Consider the following 21,542-nt stretch of genomic DNA (forward strand, 5'->3'; position numbering starts at 1 on the left):
ACGGTGTCCTTTGGTGTCATGAAATACAAATGTATTATTATTAATATTATTATTATCCATTCATACTTTGAATCAGATTTTCTCACACACACATACAGTACATAGTCAATTTAGAAAATAATTGTTTGACAGAACAAGAGGTGCACCCGGAACATTATAATATTTATGTCACGGTTATTTCTCTTTTTTATTGAATTGTATTTGGAAACTCTGGCAATACAAGTTATTTCCCTGATTTCATTGAATAGAAAGAAAATACATGTGTGTTTCCTAGAGTTCTTCGAAAGACTTTATGGATCACTTTGCATCCCACCAAAATCCTAACAAAAAGACTACAACAATGTGAATATCAAGCTACCATACAAACAGAGACTAATCTATTTGCATTAGCTTTATTGGCAGCTATCATCTCTGGAGACGTTTAGGGATATTTAGTCAATAAAAACCCACCGTCAGACTGAGAGAGAATCACTGAATGTGAAGCAGGAGCGGGGAGAATGTGGGGGGGGGGGAATGGAGAGAGGAAGAGAGATGAGAAGACTATGGAGTCTGACAGGAGAGTGAACATGACTTCACTGCAGAGCCATGAAAAGACCCGAGGCGTCCGTCAGACCGCTGCCTTTGTGCCCCTCTGCACAATGTTGCATCCTGACCAACTGGAAGCATGCCAGTTTAGGATGACGGGAGGTAGATGAAGCACATTTATGTCAACCTAGATATGTGTGTGTATGTGTGTTTGTGTGTGTATATGTGTGTGTATTACTGTGTTGGGGGAGATGTAAAGATAGTTATTTGAAGAGGTCATGGCTCACACAGTCATGGCCACATCATGCAGTCCTGTGTCTTGGATCCTCTATCCTGAGTTCTGGATTAAGTCGTGGACTTCGGGTCGTGGCTGAACCTGTCTCTGCAGTCCTGCCTTGGGTCTCGTCATGCTGCTTCCCTGATGGCTTCCACAGGAATTGGATTGTAGCTGATCCTCGTGGATTCATCTTCTTATTACAGACACATGCATTTCCTAACATCCGGTCTAGATGGTGTAAAATGTATTATCTCTTCGATTTACACACGGCATCTATTGCACGTCTGTCCTTTCTGGGAGAGGGATCCCTCCTCTGTTGCTCTCCCTGTAGGCTATTTTTATTAGATGTACAGCACTTTGGCTCGACCAAAGATCGTTTATAAATGTGCTATATAAATAAAACTTGATTTGATTTAATCAAAGCTCTGCCACCAGACAGAGCATCACCTTCTGCTTTTGGAAGATACACACCAACAAACACACACTTCTGATGATTACATTCATTCCTTAGACCGTAATCCTACCGTGAACTGTCACCTCTACTTCCTTTTTGTGTGACCTTTACCTTAGCATTGAAGACTAATCCGGTGTTTTAAAGCTTTTTTTATTATTTTGTATTATTATTATTATTATTATTATTATTATTATTATTATTATTATTATTATTATTATCATTATTATTATTAATAATAATAATAATGATAATAATAATACAGCGGTTTTGGCGCAGTGGTTAGAGCGTTGATCATCAGATCAAGGGGCGTTGGTGAACTTCAAAACCCGCCTCGGCCGCCACTGCGTCAGGCCGTTGTATCCTTGGGCAAGACACTTTACCCGCATTTGCTCCTGTGGGTAATGTCCACAGTAATGACCCTTACATGTCTAATATGTGTAATGTGTAAGTAAAGCGATTTGAGCACCTGAAAAAGCGCTCTAATAAAAAATGTAATGCATTATTATTATTATTATTATTTGCATAATTTTGGACATCATTTTCATTGGTTATGTTACTCTCCACAGTACCTGTTGTACCTTAATACATTTGAGCAGTCACTATCCCTAGTTTGATACATTCCTGGCATTTTTGCTGGCCTTTAATGTTTTTCTTGAGCAGGGGGGGGGCCTTCAGGTGCTGCAGGATTTTATCCATTATGGTGTAGTGGTGGTGGTGAGGGCGATGGATTGCTGATTGATGCTCATTTAGTCTTTCTTCCATTTCTGAATAATAGCACCAACAGTTGTCTGCTTCTCCCCAAGCTGCTGTCTGATGGTCTTGTAGCCAGTCCCAGACTTGTGCAGTTCTACAGTCTTGTCCCTGAGGTCCTTAGACAGCTCTTTAGTCTTGCCCATGGTTGAGAGGCTGGAATCTGATTGATTGATTCTGTGGACAGGTGTCTTTTGACAAGTAACAAGTTGATATTATGAGTACTTTCTTAAAGGAAGAGGACTCATGTAACCGGTCTGTGGGAGCCAGAATGTTTGTTGCAAGGGGATCAAATACTTATTTCCCACAGTTAAATGCAAATCAATTTGTATCTTTTATATGATATCGATTTCTGGATTTTCTTCTTGATATTCTGTCTCTCATTAGTAAAATAAACCTAACATAGAACTTATACACTGTTCATTTCTTTGTAAGTGGGTGAACTTACATCAAATCAAATCAATCAAATCAAATAGTTTCTTCCTCCACTGTATGCTCACAACACCCTAATCTGTTATGTCATCTTTTAAATGTTGACCCTTTGTTCCCACCCAGAGAGTCGAGGTTGCTCTTCCCAAGAACACATGCACTGCTGCTGGATTTGGAGGGTGGCTCGTGTCTGCTTTCCTTCAAGTCTTCACCAGGACCCTGTGTCAAGCTCACCATTGGCTCTTTTCTAAGGACCTACAACTGAAGGTTCACTGTAAAAGACTATAGCCACTCAGTGCAGTTGTACTTTGAAATCAATTGTGGTATCTGATGTACATAAAACGTGCTGCTTCTCTGACTCTAGCCCCTGATTCTTCCAATACGCAAGTCTAACGGAGCGTCCACACAGCAGCGTACGTTGACGCTTGGCGGTGGGCGTGTCTCAAGCTTGGGGAGCCAACGCGAGCAACGCGACCAACAACCAATCACATGAATCTCCCGCCCCCGACATACAAAGCAAAATGCTAGCATTCCATGATAGCTATATATACTATCTATGCCTACTTGTGCAGGTCTATAGTCTTGTCCCTGAGGTCCTTAGATAGCTCTTTAGTCTTGCCCATGGTGGAGAGGCTGGAATCTGATTGATTGATTCTGTGGACAGGTGTCTTTTATACAGGTAACAAGTTGATATCCATTCAATGTTAAAAACGAGGTACACTGGTTAAAACGAGGTACACTGGATATAAACTCCCCAAACAGGCGAAAACCTACCAGTTTCACCCACTATCTCTGCCACCTCCCTCCATGCCTGGCTCCTCCGGTTTGTATCCCGGTAGATGAACAGAGACTGATCATACAGCACCGGGTGATTCACTACTCGCAGCATACACACGGTTTGATTGGCTAGCAGTTGTACTGGCAGATTTTCATAAACAGGATTTGATTTGGTGACGCTTCCGTCGAAGCTTCAAAAGTTGAACATGGTTCAACTTTTGACGCGAGCAACGCGTAGCTACGCTCCCCACAATGCAGTTCGGCGAAGCATGACGTCACCCCATTCAAAGTGAATGGGCAGAAGCATTGAAGCTTCAACGCACGCCGCTGTGTGGACGGGCCCTAATGCTCAGTCTCCACTTTGCTGCTCAACTTCGAGCTCACTCATTGTCTGTATTCCTCTTTTTCACCAAGGTGGTTCCAGGGCTGGTTTGAAATGTTTTCAACTGCGACACATACAATCTGGCGTGTCAGCCCACGTGGAGCACGAGCAGCAATAAATCAATATTGTCAACTTTGTCACTTCAAACCCACATATAAAAATATTTAGGGACTAAACTGCAATAATTAAATGTCATAATATAACCCCACCCAGAAGCCCCATCATAGACACCTGTTGTCCCCTGCTGTCTTTGCTTCTGTATTGAAAAAGGGCTGATCAGATTTTTTAATTATTTTGTCTCTGCCACTGTTTTTTTATCCATCCATGAACAGCTTTGTCTTCGCTATGTCTAGAGACACCTCAAAAACAATACAAATTGACATCATGAAATTCTATGGTTTTACCCCTTAGCTTTTTATACAGGGATTTTTAGATTAGATAAAAAAACTGAAATTTACAATATACTGGACGTGGTTCCAGAGGGCATGAACAGAAATATTTATTTTGTTTTTGCGTAATATGTATTTTGTTAGACTTTTTATGTAACAGAGAGACCTGTAACAGACCTGAGTGAATAGTGAATTATATATTTCAAAGAGGTCTCCCTTTACCCTGTGGATGGATATCTTATTTGTATTTGTTTTTAATTAGAGTCAGGAGGAAAACATGTCAAACCAAATAAGAGCCAGGTTTAGGATCATCTTTTATTTAAGACTCATTAATGAATAAAGCGAGGTCGGATAAAATGTAATGATTTGTTTTTACTTTATTTAGGATATTCATATTCATCCATAAATGCAAATTGATATATTTAATATTTTAGAAGCCTTTAAAGAGTTTTCTCTTAAATATCGTAAAATGTGTTAGTAGCTGGGATATCAGTTAACTTGTGTTTCTTGTTATACAGTACAGTGCTATTTGATAGTTGATTGTGTAAATTCTATTTATGTGTATGTATGTCTGCATAATGATTTGTATTTTCATTTCTGTATTGTTCAAATTTTATAAAAAATTAAGTCTACCTTTAGTAAACAAGAAACAACAAGCCTTGTCTCTTTAAATCAGGGCTTCTGCATTGTTAGCTAGCTGTATAGCTACGCCATGTATCACAAGCGAGTGCAATAGGTTATTTCATGTAAATTGTTTTCATGACAAAAATTGCTATTTACATTACATAACATTACATGTTACTTGTTAGATGCTTTTATCCAAAGCGGCTTACACACATTCAGTACGGTGGACAATCCCAACAGGAGCAATTTGGGGTGAAGTGTCTTGCCCAGGGACACAACGACATGCTGACTGCAGTGGGACTCAAACTTGCTATCCCCTGATTCAAAGTCTAGCTCACTATCCACTGAGTCACAGCCGCCTTATTTACATTTTCTTAAGCTATAATTAAAACTCAAACAAACTCAAACATTAAGACATACCCACATAACACACATGCATAAAAGTATGCCTAAGTAAAATACATGTTTATGTAATTATACTGTATATTGTAATTGAGAAGTTGCAATTTATGGTGTTTGTAAGTTTGTAATGTATTTTGTATCTCAATTCATCAGGTTAGCAAACTAAACCAGTAGTAGTTCAGTTTTTTTTTGCCAGACTGTTGTCCTTAACAACTTTATCTTGTTCTGATCATATGTTTAATAATATCAACAGCTAACCCAGGTATTTTCTCTAATGCTGCATACAGCACTACTATGACCATTGTCATCTTTGACCCCAAGATACTTTTACTCCTTCAATTGGGGGGGGGGGGGGGGGGGGGACTGATACTATTGGTGTGTTTTTTAATGTCATTTTCTGTAATGTTTGAGGTATAAAAGTAAAAATCATTCAAACTGTTACATATCACATAGCTGCAGTATGTCAGGGTCATGTGATGGGATCCAGCATTAAGCCCTCCACTGCAGGATGACACTCATTTCACCTGTTAAGGTGATCACGCAGCTTTAGGAAATCTCTGATCTTCTTGAGAGCTGTCAGCAGTGCATGCTGGGAGCTGAGCAGTCACACAGGCGGTGGAGTGTTTGCTTGTATTTTGCAGGGGAGGGAATTCTGGCATTTTGATTTGATTGGGGATTAAAGGTCATGAAGAAGTATTTAAAGCTCCTGCTCAACTTTGGGCTAATCACTCCTGCAAAGCTGCGAGTCGGAGGAGTCGCAGCGCTCTCGGATCACCGTTGTCACAGTGTGTTGTCTCCCACTTTGCGGTGACAGAGCCTTCCCCACCCAGCTAGTAATCCCCTGCAGCAAAGTTTGGAGTAAGCTGACGGCATGGAAAAAGATAAATAAGGATTTTCATTTTTCCCCCTTTAAGGAAAAATTGCACAGCACTTTCTCTCCTTGCTGCATTTATCTCCAGCACAGTTATTCCTATAATTTAGAATTATGCAAAAACACTTTTAACCTATATATATTTTTAACATAATTTTTTTTTAAAATAATTATTTCCAACTAAAAGACTAATGACACAGACATTAATGTAATCTTCACATGCGACCATATGGTAGAGCACACTTTGAGTCGATATATATTTTTGAAAAATGTGTTTTACTTTATCTGTCAGCAAACTCTACACTCGGTTGACGTATGTGATGCTAAAAAATTCCACTAGATGTCACCGTGTTTTTCAAATGTAAAGATAGCAAGTTAGCTTGTTCACAGGAAGTTAGCAAAATCACTCCTGAAATGAGGCCTCTGTTTGGTGGGATTTTCAAAGGTAAGCTAATTTATTTCGACATAATACAGTGTTTAAGGATTTACTGTTCCTAAATGTGTAGATTGAAAGAAAAAAAATTAAGATTATCAAGATGATCATTTTTTTTATACATGCTCTACCAAACGGTTGATTTGATGCTGTATGGTCAAGGTAGTGAAAGCTTAAGTAATACTGTGACAAATTGACAATTTGTTAAAAAATGATAAAACATCTGAACATTTATTGTGGTTAATTTCACATATTTATGTCAAATTAACAACATCATTATTTTTGATGAAATAACTTTAGAGGTATGTACAGGACTGTCTCAGAAAATTAGAATATTGTGATAAAGTTCTTTATTTTCTGTAATGCAATTAAAAAAACAAAAATGTCATACATTCTGGATTCATTACAAATCAACTGAAATATTGCAAGCCTTTTATTATTTTAATATTGCTGATTATGGCATACAGCTTAAGAAAACTCAAATATCCTATCTCTAAATATTAGAATATCATGAAAAAGTATACTAGTAGGGTGTTCAACGAATCACTTGAATCGTCTAATTAACTCGAAACACCTGCAAGGGTTTCCTGAGCCTTGAAAAACACTCAGCTTGGTTCAGTAAACTAAATCACAAGTATGGGGAAGACTGCTGATCTGACTGCTGTCCAGAGGACCGTCATTGACACCCTCCATCAGGAGGGTAAGACACAAAAAGAAATTTCTCAAAGAGCAAGCTGTTCACAGAGTGCAGTTTCAAAGCACATCCACAAAAAGTCTGTTGGAAGGGGGAAATGTGGCAGGAAACGCTGCACAACCAAGAGAGATGACCGCAGCCTTAACAGCATTGTGAAGAAGAGTCGCTTCCAGAATTTGGGGGAGCTTCAAAGACAGTGGACTGAAGCTGGAGTCCAGGTATCAAAAGTCACTGTTCACAGACGTGTCCGGGAAATGGGCTACAATAGCCGTATTCCCATGGTCAAGCCACTTCTGAACTCAAGACAACGGAAGAGGCGTCTGACTTGGGCTAAGGAAAAGAAGCACTGGACAGTTGCACAGTGGTCCAAAGTCCTCTTTTCAGACGAAAGCAAGTTTTGTATTTCATTTGGAAGTCAAGGCGCCAGAGTCTGGAGAAAGGCTGGAGAGGAGCAAAATCCAAGTTGCTTGAAATCCAGTGTGAAGTTCCCACAGTCAGCGATGGTTTGGGGAGCCATGTCAGCTGCTGGTGTTGGTCCACTGTGTTTCATCAAGCCCAGAGTAAATGCAGCTGTGTACCAAGAGATTTTAGAGCACTACATGCTTCCGTCTGCTGAAAAGCTCTATGGAGATGAGGAATTCATTTTCCAGCATGATCTGGCACCTGCCCACAGTGCCAAAACCACCAGTAACTGGTGTACTGACCATGGCATTACTGTCCTCGATTGGCCTGCAAATTCCCCTGACCTGAACCCCATAGAGAATATGTGGGGTATTGTGAAGAAGAAGCTGAAAGACACCAGACCCAACAATGCTAATGAGCTAAAGGCCGCTATTGAAGCATCCTGGGCATCCATAACACCTCAGCAATGCCACAGGCTGATTGCCTCCATGCCACGCCGCATTGATGCAGTAATCCGTGCAAAAGGATTCCCAACCAAGTACTGAGTGCATTAATGGACATTTTCAAATGTTTGATTGTGTTTTGCTGTTATAAATCTTTTTTTTTTACTTGGTCTGAGGAACTATTCTAATTTTTTGAGATAGGATTTTTGAGTTTTCTTAAGCTGTATGCCATAATCAGCAATATTAAAATAATAAAAGGCTTGCAATATTTCAGTTGATTTGTAATGAATCCAGAATGTATGACATTTTTGTTTTTTTAATTGCATTACAGAAAATAAAGAACTTTATCACAATATTCTAATTTTCTGAGACAGTCCTGTATAAGCAAACTTCTGATATGTAATTTGTAATTTGTAATTTTCAGGTTGTATACATAGTCATGTTCATGGACTGTCACCTGTCATGTATGCATAGAAATATATTTTCTTTCAGTTTAATGCATAACAATCTATGCAGATTCTTAAAGAAATCTCTTTTACTGTTTAGCGACATCTCAACCGTTGGTAGAGGCCTATATTTAAACAAACATTGGGGTCCTTTGTTAAATAAAACATTGATTGTTGTTATTATTGCCCCAAGGAAATAACAAATGTAAAGAAAACATATTTTCATTGCTTTCTTCTTTGTGAGGACTGTAAAGGGTTACAAATCTAATAAGCTTCCCAGCTACTCCAGCAGTACCAGGCTGAGTAAGTATCACATCTATACGCACAAGAAACTTCTCCCACTTAGAGAAGAGAGATTGAGGACGTCAGTGACAAATGTCTTGCATTAACTTTGTTGTTTATTTTTCCCCCGGAAGATGTGAAATAACCCTATTAAATCAAGTAGTCACTTGGCCATTAATCTCAATGCAGCTGACTAGTCCCTCAAAGCTAATGGGGTTTAGAATTTGCATGAGGCGAGTTTACCCACAAAGCTTCGCCTAAGAGGATTGCTGTTCAGACAGAGAGCTTATTGTCACACTTGTTCATAGACATGGATTAACGATAGTAGGCCCAAAGCACTCCACAAACTGTGGCAGCAACTCACAAGTTCCCCTCCACTGCTCAGATCTCTGTTTCAGAGGGATGCACATTCAGTCTGCAGCATGCATGGCAAAATCCCTCATATTGGTTTAATTTATAGAAATATTTGTCCAGTTCCAGCTTGTTGAGTATCCATCCATCAAAATCATATCATCGAGCATATCATGCTTGTTTAAGCTATACACGTAAAGATGATGATTGTTTTACGTCTGTGTTTGAAATTATTCCCCAGCACTTACCTTTGCATTTACCAAATATCAGCTTCTCTTTCAATATTTATTTTGTATCTTCGCAGCGTGGCAGCACTCCTGAATTCCCGCTCTGTGTTGTCAACTTAGCTTTTTACATCATTTGAATAAGCCTCTTTCAGTGGGAGCGTGTGTGCTGTGTATCACAGTACGGAAAGCAGCTTTGGAGTTTAAATATAACACATATCCACTGCATTCATTCTTTAATATTTGTCAGCAGGAAAAAGGTGCTTAAAATGTGGCTTATATCCGTGTTTAAAATTCAGTAGGAAAACAGGAAAAAGTTACATTTCTGACAGTTTGTTCAACACACACACACACACACACACACACACACACACACACACACACACACACACACACACACACACACACACACACACACACACACACACACACACACACACACACACACACACACACACACACACACACACACACACACACACAACAGCAAAACCCAATCCTTCGATATCCTTGTCTACCACTGCCCACATTGTGTTCCTGATCCACAGTGTGTATTACCATGGTAATCTCAGCACTGACTCTCATAGCTGCTCAAGAGTGACAACAGGCTGTTGTGATTCCACCCCAGAAGAGAGCAGTTTATTCCCCCGGCCTGTCAGCGATGTGTAGCACATCATATTCACAATGTTATCCACCTCCACGCGGAGCAACATGAGAAAGCAAAGCAAACAGAGTTTTTAAAGGCGCTAACTCATAGCACATTCTTTTGTTCTCTACCTCTTCACCCATGCACTCTGAAGACTTGCTGATTCCTCCTCAGGATCTGCAGTACCAGAAGAAGATCTATGAGATGGAGAGCACTTGATAACTCAAAAGTCTGTCCAATCACTCAATTGTCAGTGGGTTGCTCAAATATATAAATATTGAAACCTCTGGTGACCACAGTGCTGAAGAATTTAGTCTTGCTGATCACGCACTTCGTGTGACTTCTATGTAGTTTACTGATAAAACACAAGGGTTAGGGTTATTCCAGTGGGGACACTAATTTCATTTTATTTGTATTTTGTATCACTCCAAATTAAGAGAACGCATCAAATAAATCTGCTGTCTATTGCATGTTGCTTAAATATTTCCATGTATTGGTTGTAGAAAATGTTCATTAATGTTCTTCCAGCTTTAGCTCTGCCGTACAAGGCAAACTTCCAGCCTGTCCTCCTACAAAAAACGACCAAATAGGTCGATTTTTCGGCAGCTAATTACGACCCATAGTCACGTTTTAAAGTGTAGCACCTCTAGTGGTCGTGTAAGAAACAACATGATCCTGTTGATTGCAAACGCTCCGGAGGCTAGTTTATTCACAAATAACCCTCTCTGGAAAATCCTAAATTGTAGGATAGTTCGGCCATTAAAATGCTTTTTGATTAGATTTATAGCGAGAAGTGTATATTGTACGTTTAGAATCCACGTCCAGTGGATGTGTAGGATCTATAGTTTGATAGATATTACGAAGATGATTTGAGGTCTCGCCAGGAGAACGTGTATATGCGGCAGCTTCCATGTAAAGTTAGCGTCAACCCTCATGGGGTGAAATCAGTATTTCCGGTCTCAAAGTTTTCATAATAAAACCGGAAGTATTCCCCTCACTGTCAAATGATTACACAGTGATATATCTGCAGTACTCCTCCACTAAAAAGCATCAGTTTATCCTTGTTAATTACAAAATATTGATTGGTTTAAATTGTGTACAATGCTTTTGTGTTTTTAACCTTCGATTCGGAGAAACAAATAGTTTTTTCGGAGTTTAGACACTACAGAGTTTCCGAAGACACTACACTACCCAGAATCCTCAGCTATCGTTTGGGACTACAACATCCGCTTTGCGTTACAAACCCCGTGATTAGTCCTCAAGATCTGTGATTGGATGTTGGAGTGGCAGTGCGACAAGGTTATGCTGAGCGTCAACAGCTCTTTGAAATGGAATGGAGCCACGGCAGACTATCCAAAACTGGACTCGAACGTATTTTGACTCCACTACATTTATTTTAGTTACTTTGCAGATTCTGATTAGTTATGTGAAATATAAACAACCCTTAAATCAGACTTTAGTTACAACCGAGTAAAATTCAGGGAAGGCGATTGTCAAGTGCCCAAATAAACAATGCAATATATTAGACATTAAGTACTTTGTCAGACTTCATATTTATGTTTTGATACCCCCAAAGTTTCTTATTCATAAGAAGACCTTAACTTAAAGTATTCCTTAATGTTTAAATAAAGCCTTATTAGTTTGTCTGTTTTGCACACCCTGCCATTAATATATTTGGACGTCCTGCACCAGCTGCAGTGTTTCTCCTATATACAAATAGCGGTGGCGCAATTTTTTTTTAAACTTTAAAAAAAATAATAAAATAATAATAAGTGGCAACCCTTTTTCATTTGTGTTTGTTCGTCATGTGGATTTGTAGTATTTGTGTTACTGTATGTTCAATAAAGGTGTATTTTTGCTAAATCCTGAGACATTGCCACTGTATGTACTGGCAGGGCCGATTCTTGACATAGGCAGTCGCCTAGGGCGCCAGATCTGGGGGGCGCTGTGCTGGTAGCTCTGGGAGGGGAAAACATTTTTTTGACCGTTGGCGCTCATCCTAATTTTTGGCCTTGATGTAACAACATTCATAATTAAGTAAATGTAACACCCTTTTCACCCCGGTTACACTTTTCATTTGCCCTGTACAATGGGCGCTGTAAGTGGGGGATGTTGGCTTATCTGGCGCCCGCAGCTCACAGCCAAAGTACGAGCGTGGGAGCGAAAGGGTGCACCGGTACCGGCGCTGTTGTTATTAGAATCTGGTGCTAGCTGCGCTAACGGATATAAGAAGTAGATAATAATAATAATAATGCATTCCATTTTTTATTAGAGCGCTTTTTACAGATGCTCAAAGCGTTGATGTTTCTACAACCAGGGTGGAGGAGAGCTTTCCTGTCAGACTGAGAGGCTCAGTGAAGTAAAGGACTCTCTGAGTGTTTAGATAGTTACATTAGTCTAAGTTATCTCAGTGGGTCTCAAACAAATATGTTTACAAATTATGTAAACACATATTTCCAAGGCACTCCTTTAAAATTATTAGGATAAATAAAAACAGGTTTGAAATCATGTATACTATAGGACAGTAAACCAAAAATATCGTTTAAAGTAGGAGAGATACACAAATATGCATAAATTAATTAATGTTAACTGGTAAAATAAGATATGAATGAACAACAAAAATAAAATAAGTTACATTTATTTGTTATTGGCTATGGTAGGTTATTGGTTATGTTCACATACTTATTTGATTATTAAAATGTAAACCAATATTTTTAATATGGGTGCCTTTGAGATGATACATGTCAATGTAGTCAAATATTCAGTCAGTGGAGACTACCATAACTGTAACTCCATTTTATATCTCTATCTTCCGATGGAACCCACCCAATGGGTCTAAAGTTTTACTGAATAAAAGAGTGAAAAACGGCATGGGGTTAAGGAAAGGCGCGAAGGAGAATTCATCAGGACTTGGAAAAGACACCAAGATATTCTGACTGCACTAACACTGGGCGATGTGATTAAAGAGTGCCAGAGGATGTGATTGATGTGCTGTGGTGGGGGGAATACTTTCAGCACATCTGTAGACTTCACCTTGTGTGCTCTTATGGGTTTTTTTTTATGCAGGCTTTATAAATGTGGAAAACAGTGAAAACTATATTAATCATTACCAAGGTTGGAATTTAACACGTTTTTTAAGTGACTTAATATGGTCGCTCGCACCAACTAGTATAATTGTATGAACATGTTTCCAATAAATACAGCTTTATGCTATTTAAATTATTTGTTAGGCCCACACATCTGCTACTGTGCAAATCACAATTCAGAAAACAAGAAAACATTTTAGAATGTTGACTTGATTTGACCAATATACATAACGTAATGAGAAAACAAACAGGTGGGAAAACAAACAAGACTGTGAAGTAAAGAAAGAAATGACACGGATTGAGTAAACTTAAAAATGAAACAGGTAACTCAAGACATGGAGCTTGTTAGGGTCTTGGTATACGCTTCAACAGAATTTAAAAGCAACAGAGCTGTTGCAGTTCTAAGCAAAAAGTTGAATTGTTTAAAAGATTTAAAGATTCTCCTCATATTCTAAGTCAGAGTTCAAATTAACTCTCAGTCAAATTATATTTTGATAGACTGAATAATCTTTCAGACCAGTTATTTTAATACCTCCCTTTGTCATGGCTTCAATATCTGGGTTTGGGACTGGGATTGCTCAGGGTGAATTACATTTCTACCTTGTAACTATCAAATGGTGAATGAAAGTAGCACTATTTAAATCATAAAATATTATAATTATATTAACCCTAACAGTAGAAATGTCCTTTTTTTCTGTGCTGTGACTGAGTGTAATTTAAGCACATGATGCTGACATATGAAGCGCTCTCACTCCAAATGACTTTGTAAACTAGATGTGAGGGCAGTGCTGTCACATCATTCGTATAAGGGAAGGAATAAGTGTCAGGAAGCAGTTAGTGCATTATTTAGAGTGCCATAAAGAGCCAGCCTATTGATTTGAGAGCAGAAGCAGCTCAGCAGTTATTTCTGTCATCGTCATGCTCATTAAAAAGATGTATGACAGTTACTATTCTCCTTTCTGCCTCTCTTACTTATCTCTCTCTTCTAATTTTTTTCATAGCTATTTCACACACTTATTTATGCACTCTGCCTGCATGTCTCTTCTGGAACACACGTGTTGCAATTATCAGACATTTGAATTCAATTGTTTGAATTATTGGTGAAAAATAATGTGACCAGTTATCTCTTGTGTGTAAACATGTACTAGAGTGTAATTACCTCTATTGTTGAGCCATCACTGTCAACACGTGAAGTGACTGTGAGTCTGCAGCCATTCTAGCAACTCTGTAAGTCTGTATTCATATTAAAAATCAACCATGGCATCACCATCTTAGTTTAACGAATTTAAAAGTAACTTTTTAGCATCCTTAGTTTATTAAACACTGTTATGAGTGCACCTTCTCTGGACTTATGGTGCGGTTTGCCATACTTAGCATTGGGACGGATGTTCTCCAAACAGCACATGTACAGTAAGAACAAAACACAACTTGAGACACTGTGCAGGACTGTGACGGCAGTAATAATCTTTTTTCAACTTTGTCTCTATCTTGCGATGTTAACAAAAGGGAAAAATAGTTTGTTATCTGCCCTGTGATGCTATTTGGCTCCAAAATGTAATGGGTTCTCTCTTGGCCCAAGCTACTCTCTTCCAGTTGGTTTCATGAAAATTGGTCTTATAATTGCTGTTAACCTGCTGACACAGACTGAAAAATACATAAACAAACCTAGCTGAAAACTCCTTGGTGGAGGAAACAATTAATCGATGCACATTTAAAGAGACACAATAAATGATACAAAGGGGCAGGGAAGAGTAGAACATGCCTACATGAAGTGACTTAGCAACATAAATATTTGAAAGCATAAACAGTGCCTGGAAGATTAACACACACAAACAGGGTGGTAAGTCATCCTACCTCACAACCTACCTGGCATATTTAATAAAACTTGGTACTACAGTACATTGTAAACCAGATACAAATTTCCAGAAATGTAACCAACAACACAGTACACAATACCTTTATATCCGACAGCGCGTTTTTGTTTTACACCTGTTGTTTCCATAAGCAGGAACCTCATTGAGATTTATGAAAATCAAGCATGGGCTCTTTTGCAGACCATTGGAAATCCTTCCTATGTGCTATAAATATGCATCGGTTTTATTTGCTAACTTTATGTTATTTTTTGTATTTTACATGACACGTGTTGTTACTCTGCTACGTTTTTTCTTCTAAGTTTAAATCTTGCTGCAGCCCCCCCCCACTCTGGAACTCCTTCCCCAGTCACATCTGAAAGGCCGAACAATCTTGAATCCTTCAAAACTATCTCAAAACTCACTTACTCCCCCCCCCCCCCCCCATTAGAAAAAGCACTATACAACATGTATTATTATTATTAAGTCAGTGCTCATTTAAAACCAATGTATTTATGGTGAGCTGTGAATTCACTAAATTGGAAATAATACACAAAACAATCCAAGCTCTAGAAAATAGAGCTCAAATGTTTAATGCGATAAAAAAACAGCACATGGGCTGTGGCTCTGCTTTGTGACAGTGCAGGTGAAGATCAATAGAGCGTTCTGTGAGCATGTGTCAACAGTAGACTTCACAATGTTTCTCCTCTCTGGCCTGAGACTGTCTGCTGTGTTAACTGCTGCTGTCTGCTGCTGTCTAGCCACTTGAGAGTGGAGCTTCAAACACTGAGCCTCAACATGGCCCCTCGCCATGGGAGCATCGATTCAGCCTGCTAGTTTACTAATAGAATGCCTTGTTCCACAGGATTTCCATTTACCTCCCCACAGAGGAAAATAGATGAAAATCAATACTTCATGCAAAAAGAAACCTCTTGTATTGAGTGTCAAGAAAGACAAAAGAGAAAGTCAAAATAGCTCCTCCTGTGATTATTGATGGGATGAAAGTCAGTCCTATAGTGTCCTCTGACAGCCTCTGACTGGGTCTTATTCAGATCGAGAAAAAAAACATGCGTCCTTTGCTGAGAAGCAAAAGACAGCTTTAGTTTTCACCACCTGCATCGTATAATATACGTAAATAAGAGGCAATTAATGATTATTGGAAACATTGCTGTACCATCTGTAATATCACTATAAATTTAAACTTTTCAGTTAGACACCCAAATGACTAAATTAAATATAGCTAAAGAATATAGATGAAGTACCGGTTATTCAAGCAAATGTAGACTATATCACCCCTTGCTGCTAAATACCAATCAACTATGTGCAATATGTGCTATATGTGCAATATATATATATGCCTAAATCCTTAGAAACGTTACAAGGTGTGTTTTTTGCATTTTGTTAATTGTGTAACTTGCTGCTGTTAAATACCATCAAACTATGTGCAATATGTGCTATATGTGCAATATATACATTATTATATACATATGCCATCAACAACTGTGGAATATATACCTGGCTGCTAAATCCTAAGAACTGTTACAGGATTTGTATTTTTAAAAGTATTTTTTTATTATATTTTTTATTATTATATCATAACTTAGTGCTTTTTTTTTAACATGCAACATTAAGCTGTCTGTGGCTCTTTCCTGCTGTAACGATGCAAATGTTCCCTCTGTGGGACTAATAAAGGTATTCTGATTCTGTACAAAAGAACATAGCACAAACCATACTGCAACACAGTGACATTTCCTTCATTTGGAAACACTCTTGAATTATATAAAGCAATATTTTCTTTCCGAGGGTTAGCTAAATTGTTAAATGAAATAACCCTCAGGAGGACCCTCACTATGGTCATGGGAGGTTATTTTAGAATAGAGTTTTGAATAAAAACTAAAGTTTGAATACATATACAGTATCTTTCATAAAAAACGCTTAAAAGGTTTGCTAACAAGTAATGTACTTTCAAATATATAAATTAGGGCTGTCAAGTTAACGCGTTAATAACGCGTTAACGCAAAAAAAAAAATAACGCCACTAATTATTTTAACGCATGTGTATTTATTGTCCTCCTCCGCCCCGTAGTTTCGGAGCGCAACGAGTTTAAAATACCATCTACAATCTGATGCTGACAGCCCCGCTCCTGCCGTCCGCTTGCGGCAGACCACACTTCCACGCTCACCGGCAGGCACCGACTGGCCATCGGGAGGACCGGGAGGGTGTGTGTATGTGTGGCGCGAGAGAGAGACCTTACGTGTATTGTTGTTGTTAGCATCTGGTGCTAGCTAGCTGCGTAAACGGATATAAGGAGCTGTTTCAATGAAAACAGAGGAGCGACATTTCGCCGACAACTGCGCCGAGCACTTCACTTCATGCAGGTAGCCAGACAGTGGGACATAGTGGCAAAAGTCAGCACACTCAGACTCAGCACGGGTAGTGTGCGCAACATGATCACAGCGTCCAGGCAGCTCCTGTTCGAGCATACCTTGAGTTGCACATAGCTCCAACGATCCGTCACACACACACACACACACACACACACACACACACACACACACACACACACACACACACACACACACACACACACACACACACACACACACACACACACACACACACACACACACACACAAATACTTTGTATTGTATTATTGTATGAGAGAGGTTCCAGATTTAATTGAGGCGAATATTTGTAATGTTCAGAGGTTGTTGTGTTTAATATTCATGAGAATATTTGTCATTGTTCAAATGATAATAAACATTTGCATAAAGCATATTATTCCACTCATATGTTGATAAGAGTATTAAAAACTTGAAAGATATTCCTCTAAGGTACATTTAGAACAGATAAAAAATGCGATTAATTTGCGATTAATCGCGATTAACTATGGACAATCATGCGATTAATCGCGATTAAATATTTTAATCGACTGACAGCCCTAATATAAATACATGAGTGTGTTCACAAATTTTGTACACACCTCTATATTCTTAAACAACTAATGCAAAACATTTTCAATCAAGCCACGGCCAAGGTGGAAGTGCCAAAAGAACAGATACACCAAATAGTGCAGTAAACAGTAATTTGGTGAGGAGGAAAACATTTTTGGGATCTTATTGACTTTTAACGTGTTTCATATTTTGAAAGTGACATGCACAAGTTCATAAAATAAAGTGTTTTCAGCTCTTTTACAGTATATCTGTTTTGCATTGGTTTTAGTTTAATCTATCTGGCCTAAAATATCGTGTCTAATCCACTAACAGATTCTAACCCTTAAGCAAATCTTCTGAAGTGTAGCTTTCAAGAAGCACCTCAAATAATTTAAATTAGAAAAAAGCAACTGCAAACCATTCTAATCTTAAAATATGTTTCAAATACAGTAATCATGTCATAAATATCAAACTCATATAATAATAATAATAATGGATTACATTTTTTTATTAGAGCGCTTTTACAGGTGCTCAAAGCGCTTTACAAATACACATTACACATATTAGTCATTACTGTGGACATTACCCACAGGAGCAAATGCGGGTAAAGTGTCTTGCCCAAGGACACAACGGCCTGACGCAGTGGCCTGACGCAGTGGCGGGATTTTAACTGGAGTTCAACGCCCCTTGATCTGATGACCAACGCTCATAACCACTGCGCCAAAACCGCCCATTTATTATATCCATAATGTATTTATTGGCATCAACTGCATCAAGTCATTAACAATCACAACAGCTTATTATAATGTTAATTATAAATCAAAATGCTAAATATCATCAGTTTCACAGACATCACATTGAGCTCGAGGACATTTTTCACTATTGTCTCAGTGATACTCACAAGTATAATCTAATTTACAGTAAATGAGGAGCCAAAGTGTCCTCACATCATTGGCTGATATACCAACTTTATAAAAAGGCCCACATCAGCTCTGTACTACCATATTTGTCCAACCTGCAATATAAATATGGAAATGGTTGTAGTGTTGCATTGTGGGAGTTCTTACCACAGTGGCCGCTCTCATTTCTTTACTGAAACAGCTATGATGATGATGAGGATGGTGAGGGCGATGGCTCCGGCCACCAGGAGGTAGCACTTCCTCTTCCTCAGCTGCCTCTGTGGGGAGAGAGGCGGGGTTTAAACATGAGATCCTCCCCTATTGGTCACTGCACACCGCTGCCAGGTCATCCAAAAGAAAACAATGATTGTGCTTTCAATGTTTGCAGGGTTCCTGTTAAATACTCATACACTCTCTGATGGTACACTGAAAAAACTGAAACTTTTACAATTCAATTAATTATGTCATCACATTTCACATAACTGTATTCAGTTAGTTAAAAGCAATACTATGAAGTTAATGTTTTATATCATTTATTTCAACAAACCTAATACAGTTATGTGAAACCTGTTTAAATAGTACATTTAATTAAAGTCTACGTTTCAGGTTTTCAGTGCAGTTTAACAAGGACGGTAGTGACTTGTCAGTTCATGAGAGCTACAAATATTCAGCTCCTAAGCCTCCAGTATGCATTGGATGCCTTGCAAATGTCAAGTACCAGTTTAATAACCACCAAGCACTACACCCAAACTGCACTTTTGGTTGTTTTTAACTAATCAATGCAAACAAGCAGCAGTTTATATTCACTCACAATGTGCATCAACAAAATATGACAAAGATGACTCTTCTTGAAATTGAACACTGAAGAACTAAAAAGTTCAATTTCAACCGGACACAATTAACGCAGTAGGAGGAACTAGCAGATTCAAGGTCACGCTGACAAACACAGATCAAATGCAGGACTGCAGTGGATGAGTGTCCGGGGGGGGGGGGGGGGGTCATCCCTGATGCTCTGCTGCACATTATTCCTATCTCTGTGATGCACCTTTACTCTGAGAGGAGGGGGGAAGCAAAATATTGCAGATGTAAATCACCCACAACTAATAATTTTACTCTCCTGAATGTTTCTGTTCAGCGCATGTTAGGGCATCACTTATGTATTATGCTTGTTTATGTCCCTATCATTCCTTAAACTTCAAAAGTGAAAATTGAAAAACAAGATAAAGAATTGCTGCAACTAAATTGTGACATTTGCAGCTTTGACACCTCATCGAAGCCTTCCATCCTCTCTGAGTCGTTAAAAACGCTCATGAGCCAACTATTCAAAGAGCCAGTGGACTTTTAAAACTATACATAATTGTGAGATAATGCTCAGGATGGGTTTCAGGCTTAAGTGCTTTTAGCAAATATAACTGAGTGAGAACTGTTAATTACATAATCCTCCGATGACTGGAGGACTGAATCAACATGATTGCGTTTTTCATTTACAGAGAGACTGATAGGATAGCTCAACTGTAAAAATATTTATTTTAAACTGTGCATTAAAAGACTCAGGACCCCTGCCTACTAGTAATAAAGTGGTGCATTGATGATGTCATTCTGTAGGTCGAAGATAGTGTTGCAAGGGCTGCCTGGACAAAATGTGATGGGAATATTGCAGAAAATGAGTTCTTAGGAAAACAAACGTTTATGACATTTACACGTTTTTTTTAGCAGGATAATCTTCACAAACTAACACATTTTCCATAATAGTAATGCAATCACCAGAAGCTAACGTATGCTTTGAAGGTTGTATGACATCACTACCGCTACGCTAAAGGCGGCAAAAGTTCTGCCTAACGATGTGTGGTAGATAATTAACCATTTGTTCACAAATGCTGTTTATAATACACGTAAGACATGGGTGGGGAACCTCCGGCCTCTGGGCCGTATACGCTCCGTGAGAACATTTGATACGGCCCTCGAGGTAATTTATAAACACATGCAAAAAATGTTTTATTAAAGAAATCTAGACCGCAAAATAATTATGTCTGTTTTTCCTGGCCAAGGTCAGGGTCCTTGAACACAACACGATCCTAAGTTTTGTCAATTGTTTTGTTTATTGGTCAAATACTGGTTTCTAATGGTTTCTGAGGAGTTTTATTGGAATGAAAGAGCACAGAGTACAGAAGCAACAAAGCAGCATACTGCATTAAACCTGACCTTCACAGAGAGGTTGAAGTTCATGTGGAAAGGAGGCTTCAGTAGTCTGTCTGCACTCTGTTTAGTTGTGCTATCTTACAATCAATATAGTCAATGTGAGGTAAAGTGTGTCGCCAGCGTAACCGGTTAGAACTCAAAGTTGCGATGAGGTCTTAAAATGTATGGAAAGGGTCTTAAAAAAGGTCTTAAAAAGGTATTAAATTTGACCTCAGGATTCCTGCATATACCCTGTTCCTGCTTATTAAAAGACACCTAAACAATAAATATCGCGATGCAACTGGGTGAGTCCACAAAGTATAGCGCAGCATTATACATTTGTTTACATGCCCACCGGAACCCTGAGGCATTAGCAAAAGATCAACGCACAATCAACCCATACAGGACATCTCTTTCTCCACATTAAGTGTTAGACATTAGAATTGACTATTCTTGTCTGTCACATACTCTTCTTGTCTGTCACATAAGTGGCGCAACTGAAACGGTATTGCGCCAGAGTGAAATTATTTTGACCGAAGAGATTTAGATTTGCCGGCTAATGGGAACTCTGACGTCGCCACTTTGTGTGCTTCGCGGATGCACTCGGCTTCTTTCGACTGCTGCTCGGGTCTGCTCGGTCAGCTTCCGGATGAGGAGGCATTCGTTCGACCAACTTACAGTAGATAACATTACAAACATTTTTAACAGGGGCCATAATAGTGTAAATAATGTTTGTTTTGGCAGTTATAACTGAATGTAATGTTTTCTACTTTTTTACATCTGGGAAGGCATTT

At 38.8% G+C, this 21,542-nt stretch overlaps 1 protein-coding gene across 8 annotated transcripts in view; it reads right to left on the reverse strand.

Annotated features, from left to right (window-relative positions):
* tsnare1 (T-SNARE Domain Containing 1) overlaps positions 1-21,542 on the reverse strand; it is a 403,887-nt gene that overhangs the window by 11,326 nt on the left and 371,019 nt on the right. For 7 of the 8 annotated variants that reach the window (XM_079694012.1, XM_079694013.1, XM_079694010.1 and 4 more), the window contains one exon: positions 18,739-18,848. The exons of the other annotated variant lie outside the window; for it this stretch is intronic. In XM_079694012.1, coding sequence (XP_079550138.1) covers positions 18,753-18,848 — 96 coding nt within the window. In that variant the 3' untranslated portion in view covers positions 18,739-18,752. The remainder of the gene's footprint in view (positions 1-18,738; positions 18,849-21,542) is intronic. 8 annotated transcript variants of the gene reach the window in all.

Source organism: Notothenia rossii (assembly GCF_949606895.1).
Source record: "Notothenia rossii genome assembly, chromosome: 7".
Classification (NCBI taxonomy): domain Eukaryota; kingdom Metazoa; phylum Chordata; class Actinopteri; order Perciformes; family Nototheniidae; genus Notothenia; species Notothenia rossii.